Consider the following 24,769-nt stretch of genomic DNA (forward strand, 5'->3'; position numbering starts at 1 on the left):
CGGTCACGAGCGGCCCGGGCGGTGTCACTGCCCCCCCCGGCGGTCCCCCCAGCCACCTTCCTCCTCATCTTTGGCCTCATCCTCTTCCTCGCTGAGGGCCGAGCCCCCCCGCCCCGCTCGCTGCTGCTCCCGGAGCCTTCGGCCCCCTCCTCCTCCTCCTCGCTGCCCTCTCCCCCTTCGCTCTCGCTGCCTTCCTCACGCTCTTCGTCTGGAGGAGGAGGAAGAGGAGGAGGGGAAGAGATTATGGGGGAGGGCGTTGGGGGGGCCCCACACATTCTGCCCCCCCGGGTCCCCCTGTTTGGCTGATTAGGGATATCGATTAACCTCCGACAGCAGAGTGGAAAGAGCCGGCGTCTTCTGCTGCAAATAACTCCAGAGTGTGGGGAATAATACAGAGCCCACGGAGTGAGACAAGGGAGAGCAGTGCAACCAGGAGAGCACAGGGCAACGCCTCAGAGCATCCCTGCCCGAGAGAGAGCACAGGGGTTAAGGCAGATCCCTCAGCCCTTGCCCCCGCTGCCAGCCCCCAGCCCCGCGGGCAGCCCCGGTTCCAGCGAGGGTTTGCAGAGCCTGGCCCGGGCAGGGGGAAATCCTACGCGGTGCCTCCGCCCGGAGCTGAGGCCTCCAGAGGCGCTGGGAGCGGGCCCGGCCTTCTAGCCCCAAAATCAGCCCGGCAGGAGAGCCGGCGCCTTTGTTTGGAGCGGGAATATCTGGTTTGGCTCTCACAGGAGATTGCCCCCGAGCCTGGCCAGGGCTCAGGGGAGAAGCTCAGGGGTTTCCCTGCTCATCTCTTGGATCACGCGCAGGGTCTCACGGGTACGGCAGCGGCACGAGCCCGCGGGACGTCTGCCCAGCCCCCGTCCCCACCCGCCACGGCACCGGGCGCTCCCAGCATCAGCGCCAGCCCAGGGCAACGCGCGCGGCCGGTAACTCCACGGTGCCGGGGGCCCCCGGCAGCCGGGAACAGCGTGGCCGCCCCGATGGCAGCGTGGTCGCCGGGAGCGGCGTGGAGCAGAACCTGCCTGGCAGAGCGAACACCTCGTCCCACGCCGAGGTACAGCCGTGGGGGGGCTCCTGGGCGTGGGTGCTCGGGGACACCGGGTGCTCGGGGCCTTTGCGTCCCCCCGGTGCTTTGGGGCCCTGGATGCTCGGGGTCCCTGGTGCCACCATTACATGGGTGCTGGGGGTCCCTGGTGCCCCCGTACCATGAGTGCCCAGAATCCCGGGGTGCTCCAGGTCCCTGGGTTGCCCATAAACCCCAGAAAGTCGATCTGCTCTCCTCTCACAGACATTCGAACCTGTGATTCACCGAGAGCTAGTTAATGGTGTTAATGATTTTTTATTGTTGGTGGTTGTTGTTTATCTGAGAGCCTCTGTAACGGTGCCGCTCACCCCCCCCATCCTTCTCCCCGCAGGACGCTCCGGTGACGCGGCGCGACCCCAAGCGGCCAAGCGCCATCCCTGTCCCCAAGGATGGGCCCCAGGGGACAGACGGGGACTCCCCCACTGTGCCTGGCACACTCCTCCCGGCACAGAGCCAGGAACACCCACATCCCTGCTGAGCCACCGCAGCAACCCTGGCAAACCCCCCGGCAGAGAAGAGCTGCCCAGAGACCCTCCTCTTCCTCACCTTCAGCCACCCCGACCAGCAACACCCGGCTCCACGCCGGGAGAGAAGAGCGGAGCCAGGGATGCCCCAGGATGTGCTGTGCCACACGCTCTCGGCACCGGTTTTCGCAGTGATCCCCCAGTAAATGGTTTGCCGACAGCCAAGCGTTTCCTCTGACTCTTTGCCGGGGTGGGTTTGGCACCGCCGGGACTCGAGGGGCGCCCGGCTTCCCTCCCGCTGCCGGCACGGCATTCAGCAAAGGCCCGGCGCTCTCCATCGCCGCGGCGCAGAGGGCCCCCTGCCTCGAGAACAGCCCCGCAAACTCCACAAAAACTCGGGCTGCCGCGGTTGGAGGAGGCTGTGCTCTTCCTACTCATCCTCCTCCAGGCCCGCGGGGTGTCCCAGGGGTCCCTCTGTCACCTGTGTAGCGAGGGGACACAGAGAGGGGGGGCGCACACCGGGAGTAGGGGTTTGGGGACACCCAGGGGGGCTTGGGTACAGTTGGGGAGGGTCGAGGATAGCAAGGGGCATCCGCAGAGCCCCGGGGACAGTCCAGAACTTCGGGGGACACCTGGGGACTCCCAGGGAGCTCTGGGCATGGTCAGGGACACCCCGAGAGCCCCAGGGACCTTTAGGGACCCCCAGGGATGTCTGAGGATGCTCAGGGACGCCCAGAGAGCCCCAGAGACACTCGGGGACAGGCAGGGAGTGCTGGCGGGGCCGAGGGGGGCCAGGGACAGCCAGAGGGCCCCGGGAACAGCCCCGGAGGCCTAGAGGTGGCCGAGGATGGCCAGCGACAGCCGGGGAGCTCTGGGAACACCCAGCGCCAGTCAGAGACCGCCGGCGCCTCCCGGGGAGGGCGGGGGACCCCCGAGGACAGACAGGCCCAGGCGCGGGGCGCCCAGAGAAGCCCGGGGACAGGTGGGCACCGCTGGGGACACCCGCTGAGCCCCGTGCCCCCCCTTCCCGCCCGCCCGCCCGCCCGTCCCCTCAGGCCCAGGTTCAGCCCCCTCGCGGCCCCACCTGCTGCCGCCGCAGCCGCTCCCGCAGCACCGCCTCGGTACCGCCGGTGCCGCTGGCGGCCCGGCCCGGCCCGGCGGGCTCCCAGGGCGCCGCAGAACTCACAGGCCGCCGCCATCTTCCCGCACCGCGCGCCACAGGGCGCACGCGCGGCCGCCGCAGCCAATCCCCTCCCTCCGCTTCCAGCCAATGAGCGGCGGCGGGGCGGGAGGGGCGTGGACTGAGGGCCGACCACCAATGGCGGCGCGGCCGCTGGCCAATGGTGACGGTGGAAAGGCGGGGCCGGCGGCGGCAGAGCCAATGGGAGGAGGCGGCGGAAGCGGAGGCGGGGTGTAAGGGCAGAGCATGAGCGCGGCCGGCGCTGAAGCCGCTTCACTCTCCCCCCGCCCCGCAGTGGGGTCCCGGCTCAGCACCCCCCACCCCCGGGGGTCCCGCTGCAACCCTCTCTCGGCCCCGGGGGGGCATTTAACCGCCCTTTCCCCAGCCCTGGGGGGCGCGGGGCCCTGGTTCATCCCCCCGGCTGCACCCACAGGCCTTTATTGACAACTAAATCTCGTTCCAACCGCCGACACTGAGCAGGGAAAAGGGGTGTGGAGAAAGAGAACGGGGGGACACAAAGAGAACGGGGGCAGCAGGGGGTGGGGGGCACAGGGGCACCCCCACAAGCTTCCAGGAGTTTGCCGAGGAAGCGGAGCTGGAAAAACTTGAGCTCGTCCTCTAATGCCATGTGGACGAGCTCGTTCTCCCTCTCACTGTAGGTCAGGGTCCCGGGGGCTTCACGGTCCTACCCCAGGATCACCTGGACCTGAGGGGGGGGCAGATGTGGGGATAGTGAGCCTTGAGGGGGCTGGTGGAGGGTCCCAGGAGTGCTGGGAGGGTCCCAGAGCGGTTGTTGGGAGGTCCCAGTGGGGCTGGGGTAGCACCTGAGGGGATCTAGAAGGTCCCCAAAGGAGCATGAGAGGAGGGGGTGAGTGTTGGGGGCCCAGGGTAAAGGGGGGGTTGGGGAGGGCCCTACCTTGTTTCTCTTGGTGGGGGTGACGGACTCCAGGTGCTCGCTGGAGATGCTCACCACCTTCTCACTGTCCTTCAGGCAGATGGAGCACATCCCACCCTACAGAAACAGAAAAAGAGGGGAGGAAATCACCATCACCATGTGTGTTACCCCCTCCCTGCCCCAAAAGCACCCCCCGAAACGGGGCGGGGGGGTCTCACTGTGACGCTGCGGATGACGCCAATCTGTCCCACCGCCTGACTGCCCAGGGAGGTGTCACGGACCTTGAACTGGATGTCGGTGGTCGCCCAGTCGCTGGAGCTCTGCTCGATCCCTGAGCCCGAGGTGTGGGGGCTGTAATCCCCTGGGTTCCAGCAAGGGTTTGCAGAGCCTGGCCCGGGCAGGGGGAAATCCTACGCAGTGCCTCCGCCCGGAGCTGAGGCCTCCAGAGTCGCTGGGAGCGGGCCCGGCCTTCTAGCCCCAAAATCAAGCAGGCAGAAAGATTTGCACTTTTTTTTCAGTGGAGACATCTGGTTTCATTCTCCTGTTGGATTCCACCCAAAGCCTGGCCAGGGCTCGGGGGCTGAGACCAAAGGAATTTCTACCAAGCCGGAATACGTGGGTCCTCAGTCTTGAACAAGGATGCGAAAGGAAAGTTGGATACTTTGTCTCCTGACACATTCCGTACAGATTATATCTGGTGTCTAAGCTGCCTCTTTCCCTGGCGAGTTTCCCTGCTTTATTAATGACCACATGCTAAGGTAGAGGCTTCAGCCCGGGGCCTGTTGCTCAGGCTGCAGCATTTCAGTGCTTGAGCACTGTTTACACCAGCACAGGCGGGTGGTGATACCTTAGTGCAGCACCCACGAGCACGGTGGGTATCAGTTATCACATCTACAGGATTCACCTACGGGGCAGCTCTGCCCTGGGCCGCTTGCCAAGCCTGAGCACTTCACAGGTGGATGCAGGGCAGGGATGGGGGATGCTCGGGGGGCCCTGGGGATGCAGCACAGGGAGATGGTAGCGCCAGGATGCCGAGGGTCTCGGGGGAGCGTCACCCCCCACGAGCTCATCTTACCGGCACGTGTCACCCCAAGATCCGGCATCGCCCCGGAGGGCCGAGCTCTGCCAAAGATTGAAGAGGAGGAGGAAGATGAGGACCAAGACGCTGAGGAGGACGGTGGAAAGCAACGTGCTGCGGGAGCACTGGGATGGAGAGGGGCCGTCAGTGCCCCGAAGTGAAGGAATAAATTCACTGACGGGGTTTAAAGGCTCCCCCGAGACTGGTGGCACCCAGCAAGGGATGGCACCGGGTCCAGCTGGCACCGAAGCCAGCCCCCGCAGAGCAGGGGAGTTTCCTTCGGTGGGAAGCAGGTGGGATGTGCCCCCCGGTCCTCCAGTGGGTCCAGCTGGGGTGCGGTGACTTGTGGAAAACAGACTCTCCAACACGAATAGAGTTATACGGCAGGGGTGGTTACTCCAGCGCCGGGGTGCAAGGGGATTTCTCCACAAAGCCTGCCGCAGGCAGCTGGCATCCCTTGCTTACTTCATCAAGTTTAGAGAAGTACGACACTGCCCTTCTATCTGGTCCCAATTTTGGGGCCAGGACCCCTGGGGCTATTCCCCGTTTCTCGAGGGAGAATAACCAGACAGCTGAGTGATGTCTGGTTAACCCGGAGCAGGGGCATCCATCAGCTGCTTCTTCAGCTGACGGAATGCTCTGAGCGCCTCTCCGTGCCGAGTGAGGGTTTCCGATTTGATTTTAATAGCTCACCGAGGGATTTTTTGTACCAGGAGTCCGTAGTTACATACCCACAGGCGACACCTCCGGGTCGTTCCTAGGATCGCGCAGAGCTCTTTAGCTGGCTGTGCCCGAGGGCTCCGACAGGGGCCTCTGGCCTTGCAGTCCCCAGGGTCCCTTGCCCAGCCGTGACCTCGGCTCCAGGGCAGGTTACTCGCTGCTGAGCTGCTGGAGCTTTCTGTGGAGAGACTCGATAGCCATTAAGACCCCAAATTTAATAAACTAATAGTCCATGTTATGCACATTTCTTTAGTCTCTGTGGCTGTTAAGGAATCATCTACATACTGCAGGACCCCCAATTCCATGCGGCCGCTCCCATTGCTCCAGGTCTTTAGCTACTTGGTTTCCAAGAAGAGTGGGGCTATTTTAAACCCCTGGGGCAGCACAGTCCATGTTAATTGCATCTTCCTCCTGGACTCCATCTTTCCTCATTCAAATGCAAACAATCACTGACTTTGGAGCTCAAAGGCAAGCAGAAGAAGGGGTCTTTTAGGGCCAGCACGGTAAACCAAGGCAATTCCGGTACTCATCTAATTAACAGTGCCTATGGGTTTGCTACAGCAGGATGCAGATCTCCTCCCCTCCTCTTGCTATATGCTCTCTGTGCTCTGTCTAACAAGGTCTCCACATTCCAACTCTCTGGCACTTTCAGCTTTTACAACTTCTTTCGAATGCCCCGTGCTGACTGCCCTATAAATAACGACACTAACTGTTGTATTCCCACCCCTGACCCTGGATCTAAGGGGTGTGTCGCCTCACGGTACCCGCAGCTTACCCAGGAATTCTGAGGGAGTATCTTTAGGTCCCTGCCGAAGGGCATATAGGGCCGAGCAGTTCATTGCTTTCGGTACAGCCCGCTCCATGCCCCTGACACTCCAATCCCCATCTGCATCCACAACCTCATATGGGCTCCTGTGTTGGGGTTCCAGCACGGGTGTTTTATTAGAAACTGGAAATGCTTGGTCACTCCAACAGTCGCTTCGATACCCCTTCGCTGCACTTTTCCAAGGTGCCAGATGGAAGGAAGTGAACGGGACTTTTACCCTGGCAGGGCCCATCCAGCCCTAGGGCCTCTCTCAGAGGAGCCGGCACCGCCGCTCGCTTCTCCCGTCTCTGTCTGCGACACGGGGCTGTGAGGGGGGAGCCTGCCTCTGGCTCCTCCAAACTTTCACCCTCCTCCTGCCGGCTTCCTACCGGCGGTTTATAGTACTCTGGGAAATCTTTATTTTGGCCCCTTTTTCTTTCCCTTCCTTCATATTTTCTCTGTCCGGTGCCAGCACCAGTGGGTCTCGTGGGGGTGCCAGGCCACGGTCTATTTGATATTCAGGGTGGTCTCGGAGGGTAAAAAACATGTCTGCATAGGAGACTTCATCCCAGTTCCTTCCCTCCTCAAAACAGCATCAATTGCAGCAGGGTGTTATCACTCAAGGTCCCATTAAGGGGCCATTTTCCATTTTCCCCACCCTCACGTTTGTGGATAACAGGTGAGGGGGCACCTTTACACCGCGTCACGGTGGGGAAAACGGCACCGAAAGATCCCCCTCCCGAGGGGGAAGGAAGGACTTAACTCGTTATCCCGCTCCTTAATTAGTGACATGAGTTGCTTGCCTGCGCTGAGCTTCCCCATCATTATCAGAGTTGTTTCTAGGAGGGTGGTGGTGTCCCAACCTGTGCTGTGGCTATCGTGGTGCCCCTCACTCTGGGCCTGATTAATCAGAGCTCATAACGAGGGGAGACCTCTTTAAGCCAGGTCTTTCCTCGCTGCTGGATCCAAAAGAACATGTTGGTGGATCTGAACAAGGAGATGATGAATGAAGTGGGCATCAGAGAGGTGGGAGACTGTAAAAGGAACAAGCCTTAGAAAAGTGTTTTCTCTCAGGGTATTATTAATAGCAGGAATAATTAATTAATAAATAGATAGTGGTTTAGAGGTTTAATTAATAGACCACAGGTGCTCTAGGAACAATACTGACAGTTTAAGCAACTAGAAAAGCTGAGCAATGAAAAGCTAGGCATAGATTAAGAATATGTCAAATAGAACATTTTGAGTCTTTTCTCAGAAGTCTAAAAGTGAACGATGATGAAGACTGTTCAGAAGATGAGGAACCACGATGAGCGGAGACTGCATCCGTGAGCAGCGGTGTCCGAAGAGGAACTGGAACGGAACGATGGGAACTCGGCGAAACTGTGGAATACGGTGGACTTCTGAAATGGATGATGAACTGAGAGCTGAACGTTCCTGGAAAATCCCGAGACTCTTGGTATTGTATGTTGTATCGTATCTAGAGAGGGCGCTTTTTGTGAGCTGTGGCCACTCCCTGAGGCGATGGCCCAGCTCTGAGCTGTTAATAAAGCCAGCCCAGAGGTACCCGCAGTCTGGGGAAACCCTTTAACAGAACTGGCCACCCCGATGGGACTCTGGGACACAAGAGAGCAAGAGTCAGGTATTCCTCTGGACATACTCAAATTGCCGGCCAAGGAATGAGAGGTGAGTTCACCTAAGAGACTTGGGCATGGGTAATTCCAGAGAGAATTATACTGGGAAACTCTCGTGCTGAAATTTGCAAAGAGAGAGATAAAAGAGATGTACAGAAGATGGGGACAGTACTCAGCGTTGAAAGGGGGACGCCCCTTGCTGAGGTTTCAGAAAACTGAGGAAAGATACCTTTGGCACAATCCTCACAGAAAAGGAAACTGATGGAGGAGGGCCAATGGATGTATGGCCTCCGAAAGGAACAGTCAAACCCCATCAGTAAAAATTTCTAAGAATAATTTTGGAGGATTCTGAGAGTCAAGATACGGATTATTGGTATAGTTGGTATAACAGAGGTCAGCAAAGAAAGAAAAGCTCTTGGATAAAAACTAAAGGGAGTTGACTTCCTTCAGCTCCTGAAGCTGAAGCAACTGAATTCCCTTTTAGAAGTGCTGGCGTGTGCCCAAGGTGTTTGGATTCCAGCCCAAAGCCTGGAGCGGGCCCTGGGGCAGGTGCCGCCGTCTCTCCAGTAACAGCAGCGATGGGACACGAACCTTGGAAGCAAGGTGCTTGAGTCACCTGGCAAGCAAAAATGCCTCGCTTACGGGCTGATGCTGGAAAACGTGCTCCGCTGTTATTGGGAGTTGTCACTGATTACACCCCTAACTGGAATGATATGCAAACTTTATGATGAGAACGATTTCAAGCAGAGAAAAGAGAAAAAATTTTCCAAAAAGGCAAGAGAATAACTAATTGGACAAAGGTTTTGGAATGCAACGAGCACCCAAGTGATTATTTGGGCCAGTTGAAGGCTACTTTAATTATGGGGGTATGACCCGTGACCATTTCCAAGAGCCACCAGCTATTAGTGTTTGTGTAGAAATTGATGCCAGGCTGGCCAGGGAAAACGTTAACTAAAATCCTTAGCATTGCTGCTTTTGTTTTTGATGGGAGAGATGAAAGCAAAAGCAGCAAGAAGAAAGGTTAAAACTTGAGAAAAAGGCAGAGCAAAAAGAGAAAGAAAGAGAAATTGGGTTGCTGGCTGCAGCAAAGGTCCGCATGCGGAAGCAAAAAACCCAAACAGATTTATTCTCTCCTTGCCACGGAGAGGCGCTGTGGGGCCTTCTCAGGAAGCGGGGCTCCCATACGCGGAGTGGGTGCCTCGGAGGAACAAGGGTGACCCCCCCTTCCTCCTTTCTCCCAGCTTTATGCTGAGCAGACGTCACAGGGTCTGGAATATCCCTTGGGTCAGTCGGGGTCAGCTGTCCTGGCTGTGTCCCCTCCCGAGATCTCACCCACCCCGTCCCACTGGGGGGGAAATGTCCGAAAGAGCCTTGGTGCTGTGTAAGCACCGCTCAGCAGCAGCCACCACACCAGGGTGCTGCCAACTCCCTGCAGCTCCCAGCACAAACCACAGCACCGTGGGGCTGCTGTAGGGGAAAACCGATTCCAGCTCAGCCAGAGCCAGTACAACAGCTCAGAAGGAGCCAAGGGCCACCCAAGCCTCTATAAACATAACTAGACATCTCCGGTTTTGTAACAGACAGCAACACAGGGGAGCAGTATGCTCCGCAACACAGCTGGTGTCTTACCGCTACCCAACATGAATGAGTAAGCTGAGGAAACTCTACAAACCCAGAGCAATCCTTACACTTAAGTCATGTTGCCTTCCAGAAGTGTAACCACCCTGTTGCTGAATCCTGTAGGCAGAGCTCCAGTAGGACACTACAAGATGCACACTTGTCCTTTCTGCACTCATTGAAAACAAAAGTTCTGGACTTATCCAAAATTTCCAGGAACCACTTTCAGGTTCTTGCTTTTCTTCCTCCCCCCTTTTAAACGGATGATGGACACAGCCAGTTCCTTCGTCCTGCACAGGAGAATCTTGATGAAAACACCTTTCTCAGCTTTCGGCTGCTGCTACGCAAAAGCCAGCAAGAACGTAGCCCAGTTATATCCGCATCGGGATTTTAACAAAAACAATCCACACTGCGCTCGGCTCCATCTGAAGAGTCCTGACGCATCAGTCCCCTGCTGCTTCAGGCTTTTCCCCTGCCACTGCAGCAGGTCTCTGTTGCACCGAGCCTAAGTTTGTAAAGGTGTCTTCTACTAGGCACTTGGACAGCAGTGAGCTTAATCTCACAGCTACATTTTAATAGCCGTTTCTATGGCTATAAAAACCAAGTTCAACACAATAAAACGGCTATCACACTACTGTGGAAACTGTAAAAAAACAGCCCCTGCAAGACACTATCCATTGCAACAGAGAACTGATGCTGCAGAGCAAAAAGCCTAAAGCGAGGGGAAAATGGGGTGAGGGGAAGAAGTTTTTATCTCCTACGGTTCTTCTCCTCAGCATTTCTACAAGAGAAAACAAAATCAAAATCCTCCATTGCCTTCTCAGGAAAGCTTATGGGGTGGGGAAGAGAGAAGAAGGAGTTTCAGGCTTTTTACACATCCAACCTTGCTCAATTTATTTTTACTTGCCATCACCTTATTTGTCTTTCCGTCCTTCAAGCTGTCTCCAACGGCAAGAACTGCAGAGAAAGAGCACAGATCCAGAGTCAAATAATCCCCAAGGAACTTGTTCTGCTTTCTGACAAATAGCAGCCAGAGAGAAGAATCACCTGCTAAGAGCCACGTCTGATCCACCAACACTTTCTCTGCTCCACAACAGCCAGGCGATTGCAGAAATTGGAAATACATGACATTCTCCCTCAAGTTGTATCTTATACCAGAATGAATGGAAAAACCTAACCATGGAAGCGGGTCAAGCAGCACTGAATGCATTAGAAGAGCAGCATTTTGCAAAACCAGGGGGAAAACTTTTTCCCCAAAGCAGTAAGAAATCACACGCGTCGTGCCGCTTTCAGAGGAGCGACAGAGCTGGCTCGGCAGCGAGCCTTAACAAAGAGTCACTGCCCGGCTCGCTCCGGGTGCCGAGAGCCCGTCTCTCGCCATCGGCCCCTTCCCCAACCAAGGGGGTTCCCTGTCAGCCAGTTACTGCTAACCTGGTGCTACAAGAAAAAAGTATTTGAACTCTCTTTTTTGCCTGTTATCTGCCCAGCATCATTCCAACTATTGCCGGAGAAGAGGTGAAGCACGTGGTGCTGGTAGCCCAGGATAGCCCGAGCCAAGGGAGGAGGCAAGAGCCAGCAGGTCAGTGCTCCCTCAGCACTGCCCCACTGGAAGCAACACCTTAAGAACCACCACGTCCCTCTAATGATTTCTCAAATGTTTGTACTTGGCAAGTTCCAGCTGCTACCACAAGTTTCTGCTAAACTGGGCAGAGTATCTGTCCTCCACAAGCACTTTTACCTTAAAACATTTGTTTTCCCACACTAATGGAGTACTCTACTCATTCAATGCTTTCAAGACCTCCACCTCCAAACAAAACTACTATAAAACCCCAAACTGATAGTTAGCGCATTGTACGCTCATTTCCAGTCCCCATGTCCACGAAACAGCTTGTTTTTAATACATGCTCATCCCATTCCAAAACCTGCCAGCTGAGGACAGAGCGTGGGGAGGGGGCAAGTATTTGTGCCATTTTCCTGTAGGCACCCAACTTACTCCTCTCGATGAGGAGCCTTTGGTCTTCTGAAGAAAAAACAACTTAATCTTTAAAAATCTTTCATTAGTGTCCCAAGAGCAAAACCACGTTGCTGCATGGAAAAGTAACAACAAAAATGCCTGCCGTGTGCAGACGCAGTAAGGAGGGAAACACAGTGGTAGAGCCCAAGGCTTCACTAATGTTCACCAATATTTTACTTTCTATTAAGTTTACTCAGCCATTTCTCAAGGCCATCACCACCCTACCCATCTTAGCAACACTGGAGCTGGTATTCAATTATCCTATTGCCCCTCCGCAAAACGATTCTGTATTTTCTATACTCCTTATGCAAATGTTACGGAAGCACCACAACACCATTATACAAACAACACATGAACTCCTCACCTTAGAGTTTATACCTCAATGCAAGAACAGCTCCCAGATCAGCACGCTGCGTTAAAAGATGGTATCACGCCCGGACTGTACAAGCATACACAGTTACCCCAGTATCTGAGATATTCAAGACCTAATCCTGTTAAAACTTCTCCCAGTGTTCAGCCAAGAACAGGTCACCTTCGTGTGCTGCAGCCGCGGAAACCCGCAACTGTTTCATTCAGCCCAAACTGTACTTTCTCTATTTACAGCACAAACCTGAACAACTTCAATCCCTCGGTTATCACAGTTCAGTAAATAAACAGAGGCCTCTTCTGCAGCAGACGCGACTGATAAAAATCTGTTCATAAATCATTTCAAGAATACATTCAACTAGAAAATCAAACGCAAGCTGAACCCACACAAAACTTCTAAAAATGCAAAAAGGACCATCACTGAGTAATTCTCTCCTCATATCCAGCTGTATCTAGTCCATGCTTTCTTTTTTAGGAATAAGAATTCCCACCCCACAGAGCCTGAAGCGAGCCATTCCAGCACTCCTCGAAGACTCACTTGCTTCTCAAAGAAGGGTTTTTCCCCCAAATAAAACCCTGCTAACGGAACACTCTTCCCATTATGCGGGCAGCACACGCTGACTAAGTGAGTGACGCCCCATGGACGCTGCAGGCAAGATTACAAGGCAGCACTGGTTTAAGGAAGGCTTTGTTCCAGTCCCATGAAGCCCTGCACTGTGCTACCTGCACCGGCATCCCAGCAGCGTGACTCAGCGGGAGAGAGCAGATCGGACTAAACCGAGTCCAGAGTCCAGTTCCCATAGTCAGCCTTTTAGAGACACGCCCAGACCTTCTCTATGAGCCAGCACTAAGGAAATTCCCTCCTCTGTCAGCACCTTACCAGTCCTGGGACTCTTTAGGGCAGTAACGCTTAGCCTTAAAGCCAACGCAGATGTCCCCATTACCCAGGTCAAGGTCTAATGCTTTCTTCAATCCTTTTAGACTCTTAGTTACAGTGAAACACTCAAGAACAACACGAACAAAAAACCAAAGCAGAATATAATCAATACCAAAACAATATTTGGCTCTCCATCACAAGTTTGGGGTTGCTGTTGCGTCCCGTTTGACTCACACACTACCGAAACTACTCCCCAAGAAATACTTCTGCACCACAAAAACACCTGTTCTCATCTCCAGCCGCTCCACTTGTGAGCAACAACAACTGTTTTCTCATCAGAAGAGCTCAAGAACTGAAAACTCTGGGAAAGGGATCTGTATCCACTGCTTCAATCCCTTCCAGTGCTGTGTCACAGGTCACTAAATCAATTTTAAAAAGGAGTCAATGCCAGCTGCTGCGTTCGTGAGCAAGTCCCAGTCTCACAGGAGTTCCCAGTTGCTCTTCTGCACACTGCTGCCGAGCGCCGGGGAAGTGGTTGTCTTCACACCCAGCCGTTAGTGAGCAGCATCAGAAGAGACACCAACAAATGTGCAGAACAGAACTGACCAAGCTGACAGAGGGGTCAGAAGACAGATTGGCAACAACTGCTCCGACAGGCTGCCGAGGAAGGAACCTGTTAGATACTGCCATACCAAAGACATACCTTCTACCGAGTAACTCTGATTGGAAATGGGAGCCCAAATACCTCCAACATTAAACTGGAAAAGCCACAAACCACTTTTTTTTCAAACCAACTTACTAAAAAAACTATCAGTAAAACCACTGTTATACCACTTCCCTTTACACAGGAAACTTCAGAGATCAATCCACAGGAAAAAAAAAAACAATCAAAACCAAAACCAAAAAATCCACCAAAACCAAACACAAACCACAACACAAGACATACCAACCTCAGATGGAAGAAAAGAAGTCTCTCAAGTCTGCTTCCCCTAAGAGTCTTGGTCAAAGAGGCATCAGCAAGGCTGCAGATTGATGGAGACACAACTTCACACCTACTAGTCACAGTAAGAAAAAGAATAACAGGCAACAGTCAGACAGTCCAACAGCACGAGGTGGATGAGGGTCCGTATCTACCGCACGTGTCCTCTCTTAGTGAAAGGATTCAGCCTCCACATACCGCAAATGAGCAAAGAGAGTTTACGGTTCCTTACTGGAGGAAGAGAGGACAACAGAGCTCGTATATTTGCCATTTGCCCCAGCTGTAAGTCTCCAAAGATAAACACGATTTCCCATCAATGTGAAGGGTGAAACAGGGGTGGCCAGGTGAGTAGGCAAGAAGGAATTCCAGCAGGGACAACAAGACAAGGTGATGCCTGCAAAAAACTAGTGGGCATTTGTGTCCAAGGACAAAATAGGAGAAATAAAGGAAACAGCTTGGAAAACATTAAAAATTAAGAAGCATATGGCAGATTACAAAACATACAAAGAAAAACAAACAGGTAGCAAGAAAGCTTTCATGTATAACCGCAGACACTTTTGGATCATAACCAGGTTTTGCTGAAAAAGATACAGAGCAACAGATGTTGCTACAGGCAGAGCCCGCAGCCACCAGGCCATCCAGCAGCCAAGTTCACCAGGCAACATCGCCATCGCCTCGCGTTAGACAGAGCACACCACAGGCTCACTACAAGCATTATGTTCTATATATTCAAGCTCCAAGCGAGCCATAGGTTGGCCGACACAAAACAGCAAAGGTGTTAACGGGCTCCCACGCAGCCCCAAAGCAGCAGGAAAACAACAAAGAAACCAAGAGGGCAATCTTTTCCAAGCCAGGCTGCACTGCAAGGCAGAGGCAAGGACGGAGCGACTCCCAGCTCGCCGTACGACGGCAGTCTCCACAGCACTTCAGGGGGGAGGAAGCATGGGCTTAGTCGTGCCTGCAGCTGGTCCCTCCTTCAGAGTCACGGACCAACAGGCAAGGCAACCGAGCTGGCGAACAAACCCTCTTTTAGTTCTTTCCCTTGCCTAATAAACAATAATAATTAAAAGGAAAACTCCACCCCCTGCCACCTGGATGCTACTTTTTAGTCACATGCTCCTATTTTTGGAGAATAACATGACATACAGTCAACAGGAACTGTAAAGGTTCCCCCAGACCCTTAGCTATAACTTTCCTGACCCAAGTGCCACGCTTAACCGCATCTCTACTTAGCCATTACAGCTGCAGTGCATCCCCTCCTTTAGAGGACAGTATTTACAGGCAATTCCAAGTCACCGCCTCAGTAAGCCACGGCCGTTTCGGGGTCATGATTTGTTCACTGAAGCCATATGCACAGCAGATTTGTTTGAAAGCAAGCATCCTTTTTAATTGTTCACCATCTGCGCCAAGGCCTGGAAACTCAAATTATCATCAGCTCTGCTTCCCTCTGGCTCAGCACGGAGATGTTTCCCGTTCCGGGGCCCACTACAGGAACACCTTTTACATTACCAGTTGCTTTCACTTCACTTCATCGCAGCCTTCGCTACAGACAATATCAAACACACGCTAGGCGGAAGCAGAAGCCCCTCCTCAATAAAAGCACCCAACTACTTTCACTGAACCATTCCCTATGGCCAACATTTTTTCCTGCACACCAGCTGGCACCATTAAGAGGATGCTAAAGGCTAAAGCATCAGCTGGAGGCAGGCAGGCATGCCACTGGAGACACAGGTAACAGCAGAGCTTTCCATGATCCTGGATCCCGTCCCCTCCCAACAACTCCCTTCAGCCTTACGCAGGTACCACCAGTGCCACGGTTTGCCATCTTACGTCTTCTGAAATCTTTTATTTTTTTTCATTCCACCTATGGAAACCAGGAGAGCCCTCCTCTATTAACACAGCGCAGTTGAAAGTCCTCGAGTGAGGTTTCGGTACGGCCCGGCATCATCAGCTCCTTGCCTGGGATCGGTTACCTCCTCCTGGGACCCACGGGCTACTCAGCTACGTTCCCTAAACTGATGTGATTTTATTGCATTCCACCTCAAATTGAGTGATGTCAGTACTTCCCTGCCTTGTTCAGAGCAGAAGGAGAAGGCAGAGCAAACACAAACACCAAGGGCCGGACTTCCAGAAGGTACGTGGGTGCTCGAAGAGGCTCTTGGGCACTTCGCGCTCCACACGCTCGCACCAATCCCAGCGCCCACCGGCACTGGCAGACGTGCATTTTCAGGGCTGCTCGGGAGCTGCGCCCCCAGCAAGCTCTGCCAACAACCAGTGAGGAAATCTCCACGTCCAGCCACGAGGTTCCTCCACGAGGAAGACAACTCTCCACGATGCCACCAACGATGCCCTCCACACACGGGGCTCCTCAGGCACTCCTGCTTTACTACAGTACGCTCCCAAAGCCCTGCACCTAGCTCAGCTTGGGAGCTGCTCACACAGGTTTTTAACCTCAATATTGATTAACTCCTGGAGTAGAAACACGGAACTGACACAGCTACTGCAACAGGAGAGAGGTACAGAACAAAATGCCTTAAGAAACCAAGTGCCTACAAACAGACACACCCATTACGGACACTTTTCCTTCCAATCGCCTTCATAAATTACACAGCAAATCCTGGATCACTTGCTGGGGTTTTCGACTGGGTAACAGAAAGGCATTTTGGTACTCCAACACCCTTCGCTAAAATCAGCCACCACAAACCTCCAAACACATCTTATAGAAAGGTCTGTGCTAAAATAATACAAACAGCACTTAAATAAAGCAGCAGGGCTAAGAAGTATCACTTAAAAAACCAAAATTCAAGTATCAACTATGGCCAACAGTTACTTCAGTTATTCATCCCTCGGTTTTGTTATTTAGACGGTTACACGATTACACATAACAGTTCTCCATGTAATTATTTCAGGTTAGTTGCAAAGCTCTATGGAGCACAAAAGTATTTCCAGAGAGATTTCATATTTTGCTGGTGAAACTGAAATTCAGCAACTGCTGCTTCTTGTGTTACAATTCCTTACATCAGAAATCAGATTTAATGCACGCATTACATAAACACGGGAAGATAAATATGCTATAAATATAAAAATGCTTTCGCAACTACAGCCCGAAAATGTAGATAAAGGTTCATAATTACAAGAATTATCTGGTTTTGAACATTCTTTTGGTTTAGATAGGGCATGATCTCAACTCCACCACCACCCCAAGCTAAAGGGGGGAAACATTCCAGGAACTCATTAAGGAGTTCATTAAAGCATTATTCAGAAAATTACGATTGTCAGAAGAGCCCTGGGATCTTCCACAGGCCAGAAAATGGAATTTAAAATGTTTTTAAGTTTATAAAAAAGACATGCTAACTTCTCAGGGGTCCAACTCCCTGACAAAGAAGGCCCATACAGAGCAGCCCATGTTTTTCACACAGATGGTGAGTAGCTGCCATGGAGTTTTGCGTGACAAGTTTCACACCTGAAGCAAGAAGAGCAGAGCTAAGACTGACAGCTTTCATAGAGCAAATACTTTAAAACTGGGTGAGCACTCGTTCCTCAGTTGAGCTTCAACTCATTAATGTAAGTCAGCTTTCAGCTATTTATCTGAAGTTGGACACATCTACACCTATTTAACAAGATGCATTGGACTTCAGTCCTGAAGGACCACCAAAGGATCAGACAAAGCACACCCTGCGTGCTCTCCACAGCCAATACTGGACAAACTCCAGAACGCAGATATTCCAAAGAAAAAATTGTTGCAGTGCTTACGCCTGTAGTTGAAAGCTGACAGAAAGGCTTCCTGGAGAAGCACCAGTCTAAGGTGCAGCCAGTTTACTTTCCACTTTCCTGAAAGCTCTGCCTACGTAGAAAGGAAAATGCAGTTCTAATACAAAGTCTAAATTTAACAACGCATCAGCGCACCTAAATCGAGCCTTTGTGGCAATAAGAGACAAAGAGGAAAACTACAAAACCCACTAAGGTACTACTAGAAATTCAGGCGGAAATTCAGAAGTGGTTTTCCCCCGGAACTAAGACTAAACCAAAACCATTAAATCGGGACCTTGGCCTACTGTCACTACCATACGTGTGCACGATAGAGTGTAAATCCTTGTCTTGTGAAAATTTCCCCTCCCCCTTTATTTTCTAGGAACAAGAGTGTTAATTAACAGCTGAAAAATCCCTAAACTGACTGAAAATTACCTGCAGAGGTAAATATCTGCAGAGAAAACTATCTGCAGAGATAAAGAAATACTCTGTATTACACCATAGGCAATCACCTGCCTACAGGAAGCGTGTGCTCTGGGAGGAAGGGGAAAAAAAAAGGATTTCTGGTAAATCCCTACAGAAATGATTTCTCAGAACAATCCTGGTTTGTAATGTTGTCACTGACCTGGACAAAAAAAGCAAACAGGAGTACACGCTTGCTTCTGCTTATCCGGTATCTTTACCCCTCTCCAATCTGCTGCTTGTCACAACCGTTTATTGACAGAGAGCAATAGCGGCTGCTGAGTAAACTGAGCGAAATCAAGCACATGCCTGCAGTCAAATTCAGGTCGTCCATTCAGGAAGAAGTGTGCTTCATCTACCAGTCCCTTAGCCCTGCTTCAGGGGATGCCAGGAACGGGGAAGCATCCCCTCACCAAGCAGGGAATTAAAAGTATACCAAGGAAAGTATATAAATATAATTTTCAAAGTATATTAAAAAGTATATAAAATATATTAATATATACTTTTTATAAATAAAAGCATATAAAAATAAAACTCTAATCTGGGCATACAGTAGGGTATGTCGTCTCTAGGAGACTGAATCTGCTCCTGCTTTCTCAAAACGGTAACACACCGATAACTGCATCGGCAAATATTGCATGGGCATTTTTACTCCATCAGTCAGGGATGTGTCAGCGCACAGTCATGCTGTCAGTAGCCATCCTGCCCTGCCAGACAGCCCCAAACCTCTCTTACAAGACAGCATCACTAAAATGCCTCAAAAATTCCTTTTTCCCCAAGACATTTTTTTCCCTGCTTTAAGGCACAAACATGCAGGCACAGGATCACCAACTCTCTTAGCAAACAAGAGTCTCCACATGCCACACCACTCCCCGCAGCTGTGGAGTATAAATCTGGCATTCCACAAAAGCCTCAAATCTGCCCTGAACCACCGTGGTCCTGCCTCGAGCAGCAGAAGCGAAGCAGCACCGCTTGGCCGTCGGAGTTCCTGTGCTTTCAACAGCACCGCTCCTCCCAAATTCCTGTCCCCAAAGAGCCATTACAAGGGCAGAACTCAGTCTCCAAACTTATGTATCATGACCTAAGTATCACCGCTTGGTCCACCAACCCGTTAGAGCCCCTCCCTAGTAATAAAAAAAATACATATATCTCTGCGTACCCGGTTTGAAGACACCTCTGTACACGCCTTTTGAAAAGCCGGATGGCTGGGATCAGTCTTAGAGAGGCACTAAAACACCCAAACCTCGAAATGTGAAACAGGATGGACTTTGGCCAAAGCACCGAAAATCGGGCTGGTTATCATCTGCCCTGTCTCAACACGCAACAAAAACGCACCGGGAACAAGCAAAAACACAGCAACTCCCAACTGCTGTGGCTCACAGTAGAACTGGTTTAGTTTGTAGGCGGGGGTTTTTGCTTGGCTTCTTACTGCTTTTTGTCTTTTTCATGAATGCAGGTGCGGACACACACCCTACACAGCACAGAGCGCATCTGAGCGGCTGTCAGGACACTGGCTAAGCACCGAGACCCACAGGTACCGTCTCAAGTACTTTGCAGCACCGTGCCCACTCGGGGGCAGCGTGAGCGCACCCTGATACGCCACCGAAGTGCAGAAACTGTACGTATACAGTCGGAGAAGCAGCGACTAGTTTCACAGTGCTAGTGGCCTGGACATACACGTTATCCCTGACCCCACACAGGGCATTAGGAAGCACCTGCCCAGGCATCCCATGCTGTCCTGAAGCAGCAACACTCAACCAACAGATGTCCAGCCCTTTCTCCATCAAGGCTTTGAATTTAGAAGCTGTCCAAAGGCAGGAGCACCCTGCCTGCCAGGCAGAGCCCGCACGGGCTTACTGATCACGCACGGGCACGACCATCCACGTTCTGCAGTGACTCATTAAGAGCAGCAGAGCAAAGTCGAGTCAGCAGCCTGAAAATTAACAGGATCTCACACAGAGCACGAGCCCTGTGGCAGGGAAGTTCTCCTGCAGCTCACCATGCACAGACACAGATGGCACTAGTTTTCTATTTCACCATTTACCAAAAAAACCGGATTAAACCATCACACTAGTGGTCTAATGGCTCCATGTCTGCATACACCGTTGAACACAAAGGCATTTTAAATATGGCATTTGCAGTAACTGCAGTAGCACCGCTCCCACCTCTCACTGGAGGTTCAAGTGCAAAGGAGAAGGGCCAAACCACAGCAAAAGCCAAGAGGATCAGAAGTTACTAGAGCAACTTCAGCTGTCCCCGAAGCGCTATTCAGGCTCACAGGCCTCCTAAAGCAACTCACTACGTCTCCTCTCCACTGGCACAAGGAAGAACACCAATACTACGAGTTTCGTGTCACGCAGAAAGCAGGAAATGGGAGGCTGAGCAGCCACACTCCGCAGCCGCTTGGGACACCGCGGGTACAGAGCGGACAGAAGCAGCTCCTGGGGCTCTCCGAAAGCCCCCGAGGTCCCTGCTGAGGAAGCCATACACCCACGTGGCCATCTCCCCCCACCACAGCCCTCCCCACCGGCTCGGGGCGAGAGACGGAATAGAGCGCCAGGCGCTGAGACGAAGGAGAAGGATACGCGGCACCAGGAGCGGCAAAAGGCTACTTCAGCTCAGCTGAGGGGTTCCTGTTGCGGACGGTTCCCCAGATGTTACTCCAGTAACGGCAGCATCCCAGTACATCCACCCCCGTTCCTCATCCAACCTCCCCGCGCGCCGAGGCCTCAATTCTCTCAGGAAGCGGAGCTGAGTCACGCTCACCACTGCTTGCTCAGACAGTGCCCCTGCACTACGCAGCAGCGCTCCTCGCTTTAAGGCAGTAAGTTCAGTTTACCCACATGCTGGACACCCACCACCATCGACAAACCCCACCGTGCAGGGCGGAACGGGTCGAGCAGGAGGAGAGATTCTTAACACACCTGCATCCTACCACAGTTTCGGTAGAGCTGCGTCACAGTAATTTCGTCCCGCTGCATCACAGCCAGCAAATCCTTGGGACTGGAGATGTGAAGCAAGTCGAGCTGTGCACAGGCAGACACTAGTCAGGAGCTGGGAAAAAAAAGGGTCTATTTACATATTACATATACACCCGTGCATATTTTATATACACACATTTTGTACACATACACACACAAGTACCTCTACATGCACACAGTTCTGAGCTCCCGCCACTGCGACACAAGTAACAGAAGCGACAGTAGGTACTTCCCTGTTATTTCTGCTCCAGTGAAGCACACACACCAAGTATACTCCATCTATGTATCACTGAGACGGCAGTTCAAGCCATGATCCTCTTTGGGAACAGGCACATGTTCCTGTTCACTGTCAGACAATACTGACCCAACACCAGACTCCAGGACTGGTCCTGGCAAATACTCAGGAAGGGAAAACATTCATACGTTAGGATGTTCAGCTTAATTTAACAGTGCCTCCTCCATCTCTGTTTGGGACTGTGTAACTGCTGCATCACTTCTCCACAACCTCAAAGTTTCATAAGCAGCCAAAACTAAAACAGCACAAGCCTCGCAGTGCACAGAAGCGCCCGTTTTCAACAACACAAAGACATGTAAAACACGTGTAACCAAGCTGAATATTCATCTTCCTCGGGAGGAAACCAGCAACACCGAAAAGAAGCTATCCCTCCCAAAACAGCCTCTAACAGCACAGCACCGCCCGTGAATCCCAACGCTCAACTAGCTCGAAACCAGATTTTATCCCCTTGCAGCACTACAACTACTTTCCCCTCTCACTCCTGCAGCTCAGCAGAGAAATAGCCTGAGTTGGCTGAGGAGCATCCCTCTCGCCCAACTTTTGGGAAAAAGACAAACCACCATAGAAAAACAAAGCTATTAATAAAGCAGGACAAACTTCTCTCCAGAGCAGTGGACACAAACGAAAAATACCAGTTGACCACCTAGTCCTGAACTTTCTGAAACTGGGAAACCCTTTCTTTCCTTAAATTACATTTCAGTCCAGTTCTCTTACTGCACAGACAGTTCCCCGCACCAGGTGTACCAATAAAAGTGGATCTTAAAACCCTCAGCTTACCGCACACTTCTTACGCGTTCACCCTCCCAAAATCACTCCCAAGACATCGATTCCTGGAAAGCCGGGGCCAGGCAATCGCCCCCACTACAGCGGCACAAACGAGTTCCTGCAAAAGAGGAACTAGCTTTTGAGTGCCACTGCTCCGTAACGCCAGCACATCCTAGGCGGCAACTGGGTCACCCCAGTCCTTCAGAAATACCCTTCCCAGCCCACACCACCAAGCAGGCTGTTGGGAAGACCGAAGGAGCGACTGCCAGCTGTAGCGCTTCTGCTTGCCGGTCGTGTATCCTGCATCCTCAGCGCTGACACTGCTCGCAGGTCTCACGCACCGGACCCAGCCGCCTGTCACTGACAAGCCATGCTCTCACGTTCTAGGGATGCGCGCCCAGGATTTACAGTTCCTTCCTAAAAGCCACCTGGGCTCTACTCACACCCAGAGACGCCCTGCTTCCTGCTCACGCTGCTTCCACAAGGCTTAGCTGGGGGTCAATAGGAAAAGCAAGCTGCTCCTCACAGCCAGCAGAGCCCAAGAACCGCGGCGGACACAAATCAGTAATAACAGAGTGTTCTTCTCCGTACCCCCTAAACAAAGCTTCCGATCAAGATGAAACCCTTCCAAGGCCAGACGGGCCCCTCGGCACAGCCCCGCCCGCAGCCACCCGAGGCCGGGGCCGTTTCACTCCCGCGGGGATGTTCTCACCGCCGCCGCGGAACAACCCCCCCTGTCTGCGAGGGACGGAAGAAGCAGAGCGCGAAACGGCTCCGCGGACAGCAGCGCGCGGGGGAAAGCCCTCACCTGCCCGAAAATCGCACTCCCTGCAACAGGAAGAGCCTCTTCCCTCGGCAGCCTCACAGCCTTCCTCTGCCGAGGATGAGGGAGCCGCGGGCATCGCCTCCCTCCGCCCCTGCGCAGCTCCCGCCGCGGATCCGGCGCTGGAAGCGGATCCTGTTCAGCTGCCGCCGGGGGGGAGCAGAGACCGCCGGCAAAATAACTGCGAGGCCTCTTCTCTTCGGGCAGAGCGGCCGTCGGGAAGACAACCAGAAGCAGGAGGAAGAGGAGAGGCAGCTTCTGGAGCGAGGCTGACTCGAGCGCGGGCTGCCCGGCGTCTCCAGACGACTTGTCACCTCGCCCTCGGCAAAGCCCCGCCGGGCGGGGGCTGCAGCCGGCGGGGCGAGCCCGGGGACACCGGCCCCCGGGGGAACGGGGGAGGCCCGCGGCAGCGCCACAGGCGGGAGCGGGGCCGGGAGGGTCCTCACCTCCGCCGCGTTTCTCCTCCCTTCCGGCGGGAACCCGGCGGGTCACGGCGCTGGGGAAGGGGGAGGCGGCCGGGCCGGGCGGGGGGGCGAGAGCCCCGCCGCCGCGCCGCCGTTTTCCAGCCGCGGGGCGGGAGGAGCTGCCGGCGGAGCCCTGCGGTGCGGGCGGAGCCAGCGGCCTGGAGCCCCGGCCGGCCGCCGCGGGGGAGGCGGGGGCTGAGGGGCGGCCGGCCCCGGCGGGAGCAGCGGGGGCCGCCCCCGCTGCAGCGGCCGCCCGGGCCCGGGGGGCGGAGGCGGCCGGGGGGCGCCCCGCGAGGGAAGGGGCCGGAGCCCCCAGCCACCCCCTCGTCCTGCCGCTCGTCCCCGGCGCTCCGGAGGGGAAACGCCGGCCGGCTCCCGCCTGGCTGCCGCACCGAGGAGCGCGGGCCGGGGCGGGGGCTCCCTGGCAGCCTCCCGAACGCTGCTCCCCGATCCCCGCTCCGCCTGGCCTGGCTCTGCCCCGGAGCTCCTTCGGCTGCGCAGAACCGGCTCTCTGGAAAGCCGGCGGGAGCTCCCCTCAGTGCCGCCTTGCCAGGCAGACCCAGCAGGAGGACCCCGCTCTCCCTCGGGACGCTCCTGCCCAAGGAATCGCCGCTTGCTTGGTTGGTTTTACCCCCGGCCCCGAGCCCTTCAGCCACCTGGCCCTCAAGGATGTCTGTCCGCGTCCTTCCCGGAGATGCGGCACTCAAACGAGGCCTCTGCTAAGGTTTAAGGGCAGCCGGCTCTCCGCGTGTGGGAACTGCCGTGCCGAGGAGCGCACCGTTCCGAGGAAATCCTCCCTCGGCCGTGAGGGTTAGAAAGCTTCCGATGTCTAAACCCAAACCCTAGCCCAAGCTTAACATCATCACCGGGCTGATCCGAGTGTGGGACAGGCGGTTGTGGGGGAAAGGAGCTTCCCGACCCCAACCCTCATACTCCTCCTAATTCACAGTGCAGAGATATCCCAGTGCTGGTTGTCTAGAGCTAGGGGAAATGGGGGTGGGATAGGACTGTTACATCGAGAAAGGAAAAGACTTTTCTTTTCCCCCAGCAAACAGAATATACGTTACCCACACCTCCTGAAAAATATTCGTCATTAAACCGTAAAAGGTTCGGGCTGACACGTTTCACGGATCTCAGGCACAGTGTGTTTCTTCACACTGTGCATGTATGTTTTTCATTTACAAAGAGGAAACTGAAAAATGCTCCTTTCCGTAAATTCAGACAGTTTTGTCATCTTGTCATCTCTTTGGGTTCTCACCTTATTTTTTCAGTGCATCCCATCACTGAATCGGAGGCACTGCTCTTGGAGCAGAGAAACATTCCTTTTCATAACACGAACTCCGAGAAACCCAAAGGCAGTATTTGGCCATGAATGAATTGGAAATTCTTGTCACAGAGACTAGGAGTATCTTCTGAAGAGGATGAATGGAGACAGAACTGTTACCTCGCATGAAATACATTTGCAATAAATAAGAGATACTCCCCAAAATGTACAGATGCAGTCCAGTTATATTTCATA

The 24,769-nt window shown here is 53.5% G+C and overlaps 1 protein-coding gene across 1 annotated transcript; it reads right to left on the reverse strand.

Annotated features, from left to right (window-relative positions):
- Positions 1–1,559: 1,559 nt before the first annotated feature.
- LOC141974083 (uncharacterized) lies at positions 1,560–24,344 on the reverse strand. Its single transcript, XM_074933334.1, has 4 exons — positions 24,318–24,344; positions 22,772–23,779; positions 3,645–3,740; positions 1,560–2,029 (listed from the first exon to the last, which is right to left on the reverse strand). The coding sequence occupies exons 1-4, from the start codon at positions 24,342–24,344 to the stop codon at positions 1,979–1,981; spliced, it is 1,182 nt and encodes a 393-aa protein (XP_074789435.1). The 3' UTR covers positions 1,560–1,978.
- Positions 24,345–24,769: the final 425 nt, after the last annotated feature.

This window comes from Athene noctua, unplaced genomic scaffold (assembly GCF_965140245.1).
Source record: "Athene noctua unplaced genomic scaffold, bAthNoc1.hap1.1 HAP1_HAP1_scaffold_31, whole genome shotgun sequence".
NCBI lineage: Eukaryota > Metazoa > Chordata > Aves > Strigiformes > Strigidae > Athene > Athene noctua.

Excerpts from the sequence above, each read along its gene's own strand:
- LOC141974083 (XM_074933334.1), bottom strand. The coding sequence starts at position 24,344 with ATGACGAATATTTTTCAGGAGGTGTGG. Across the intron at positions 23,780-24,317 it reads ATATTTTTCAGGAGGTGTGG|CTCCCGCCGGCTTTCCAGAG; the intron begins GTAACGTATATT and ends CACTGAGGGGAG. Across the intron at positions 2,030-3,644 it reads CCCCCACCAAGAGAAACAAG|GTGACAGAGGGACCCCTGGG; the intron begins GTAGGGCCCTCC and ends CTCGCTACACAG.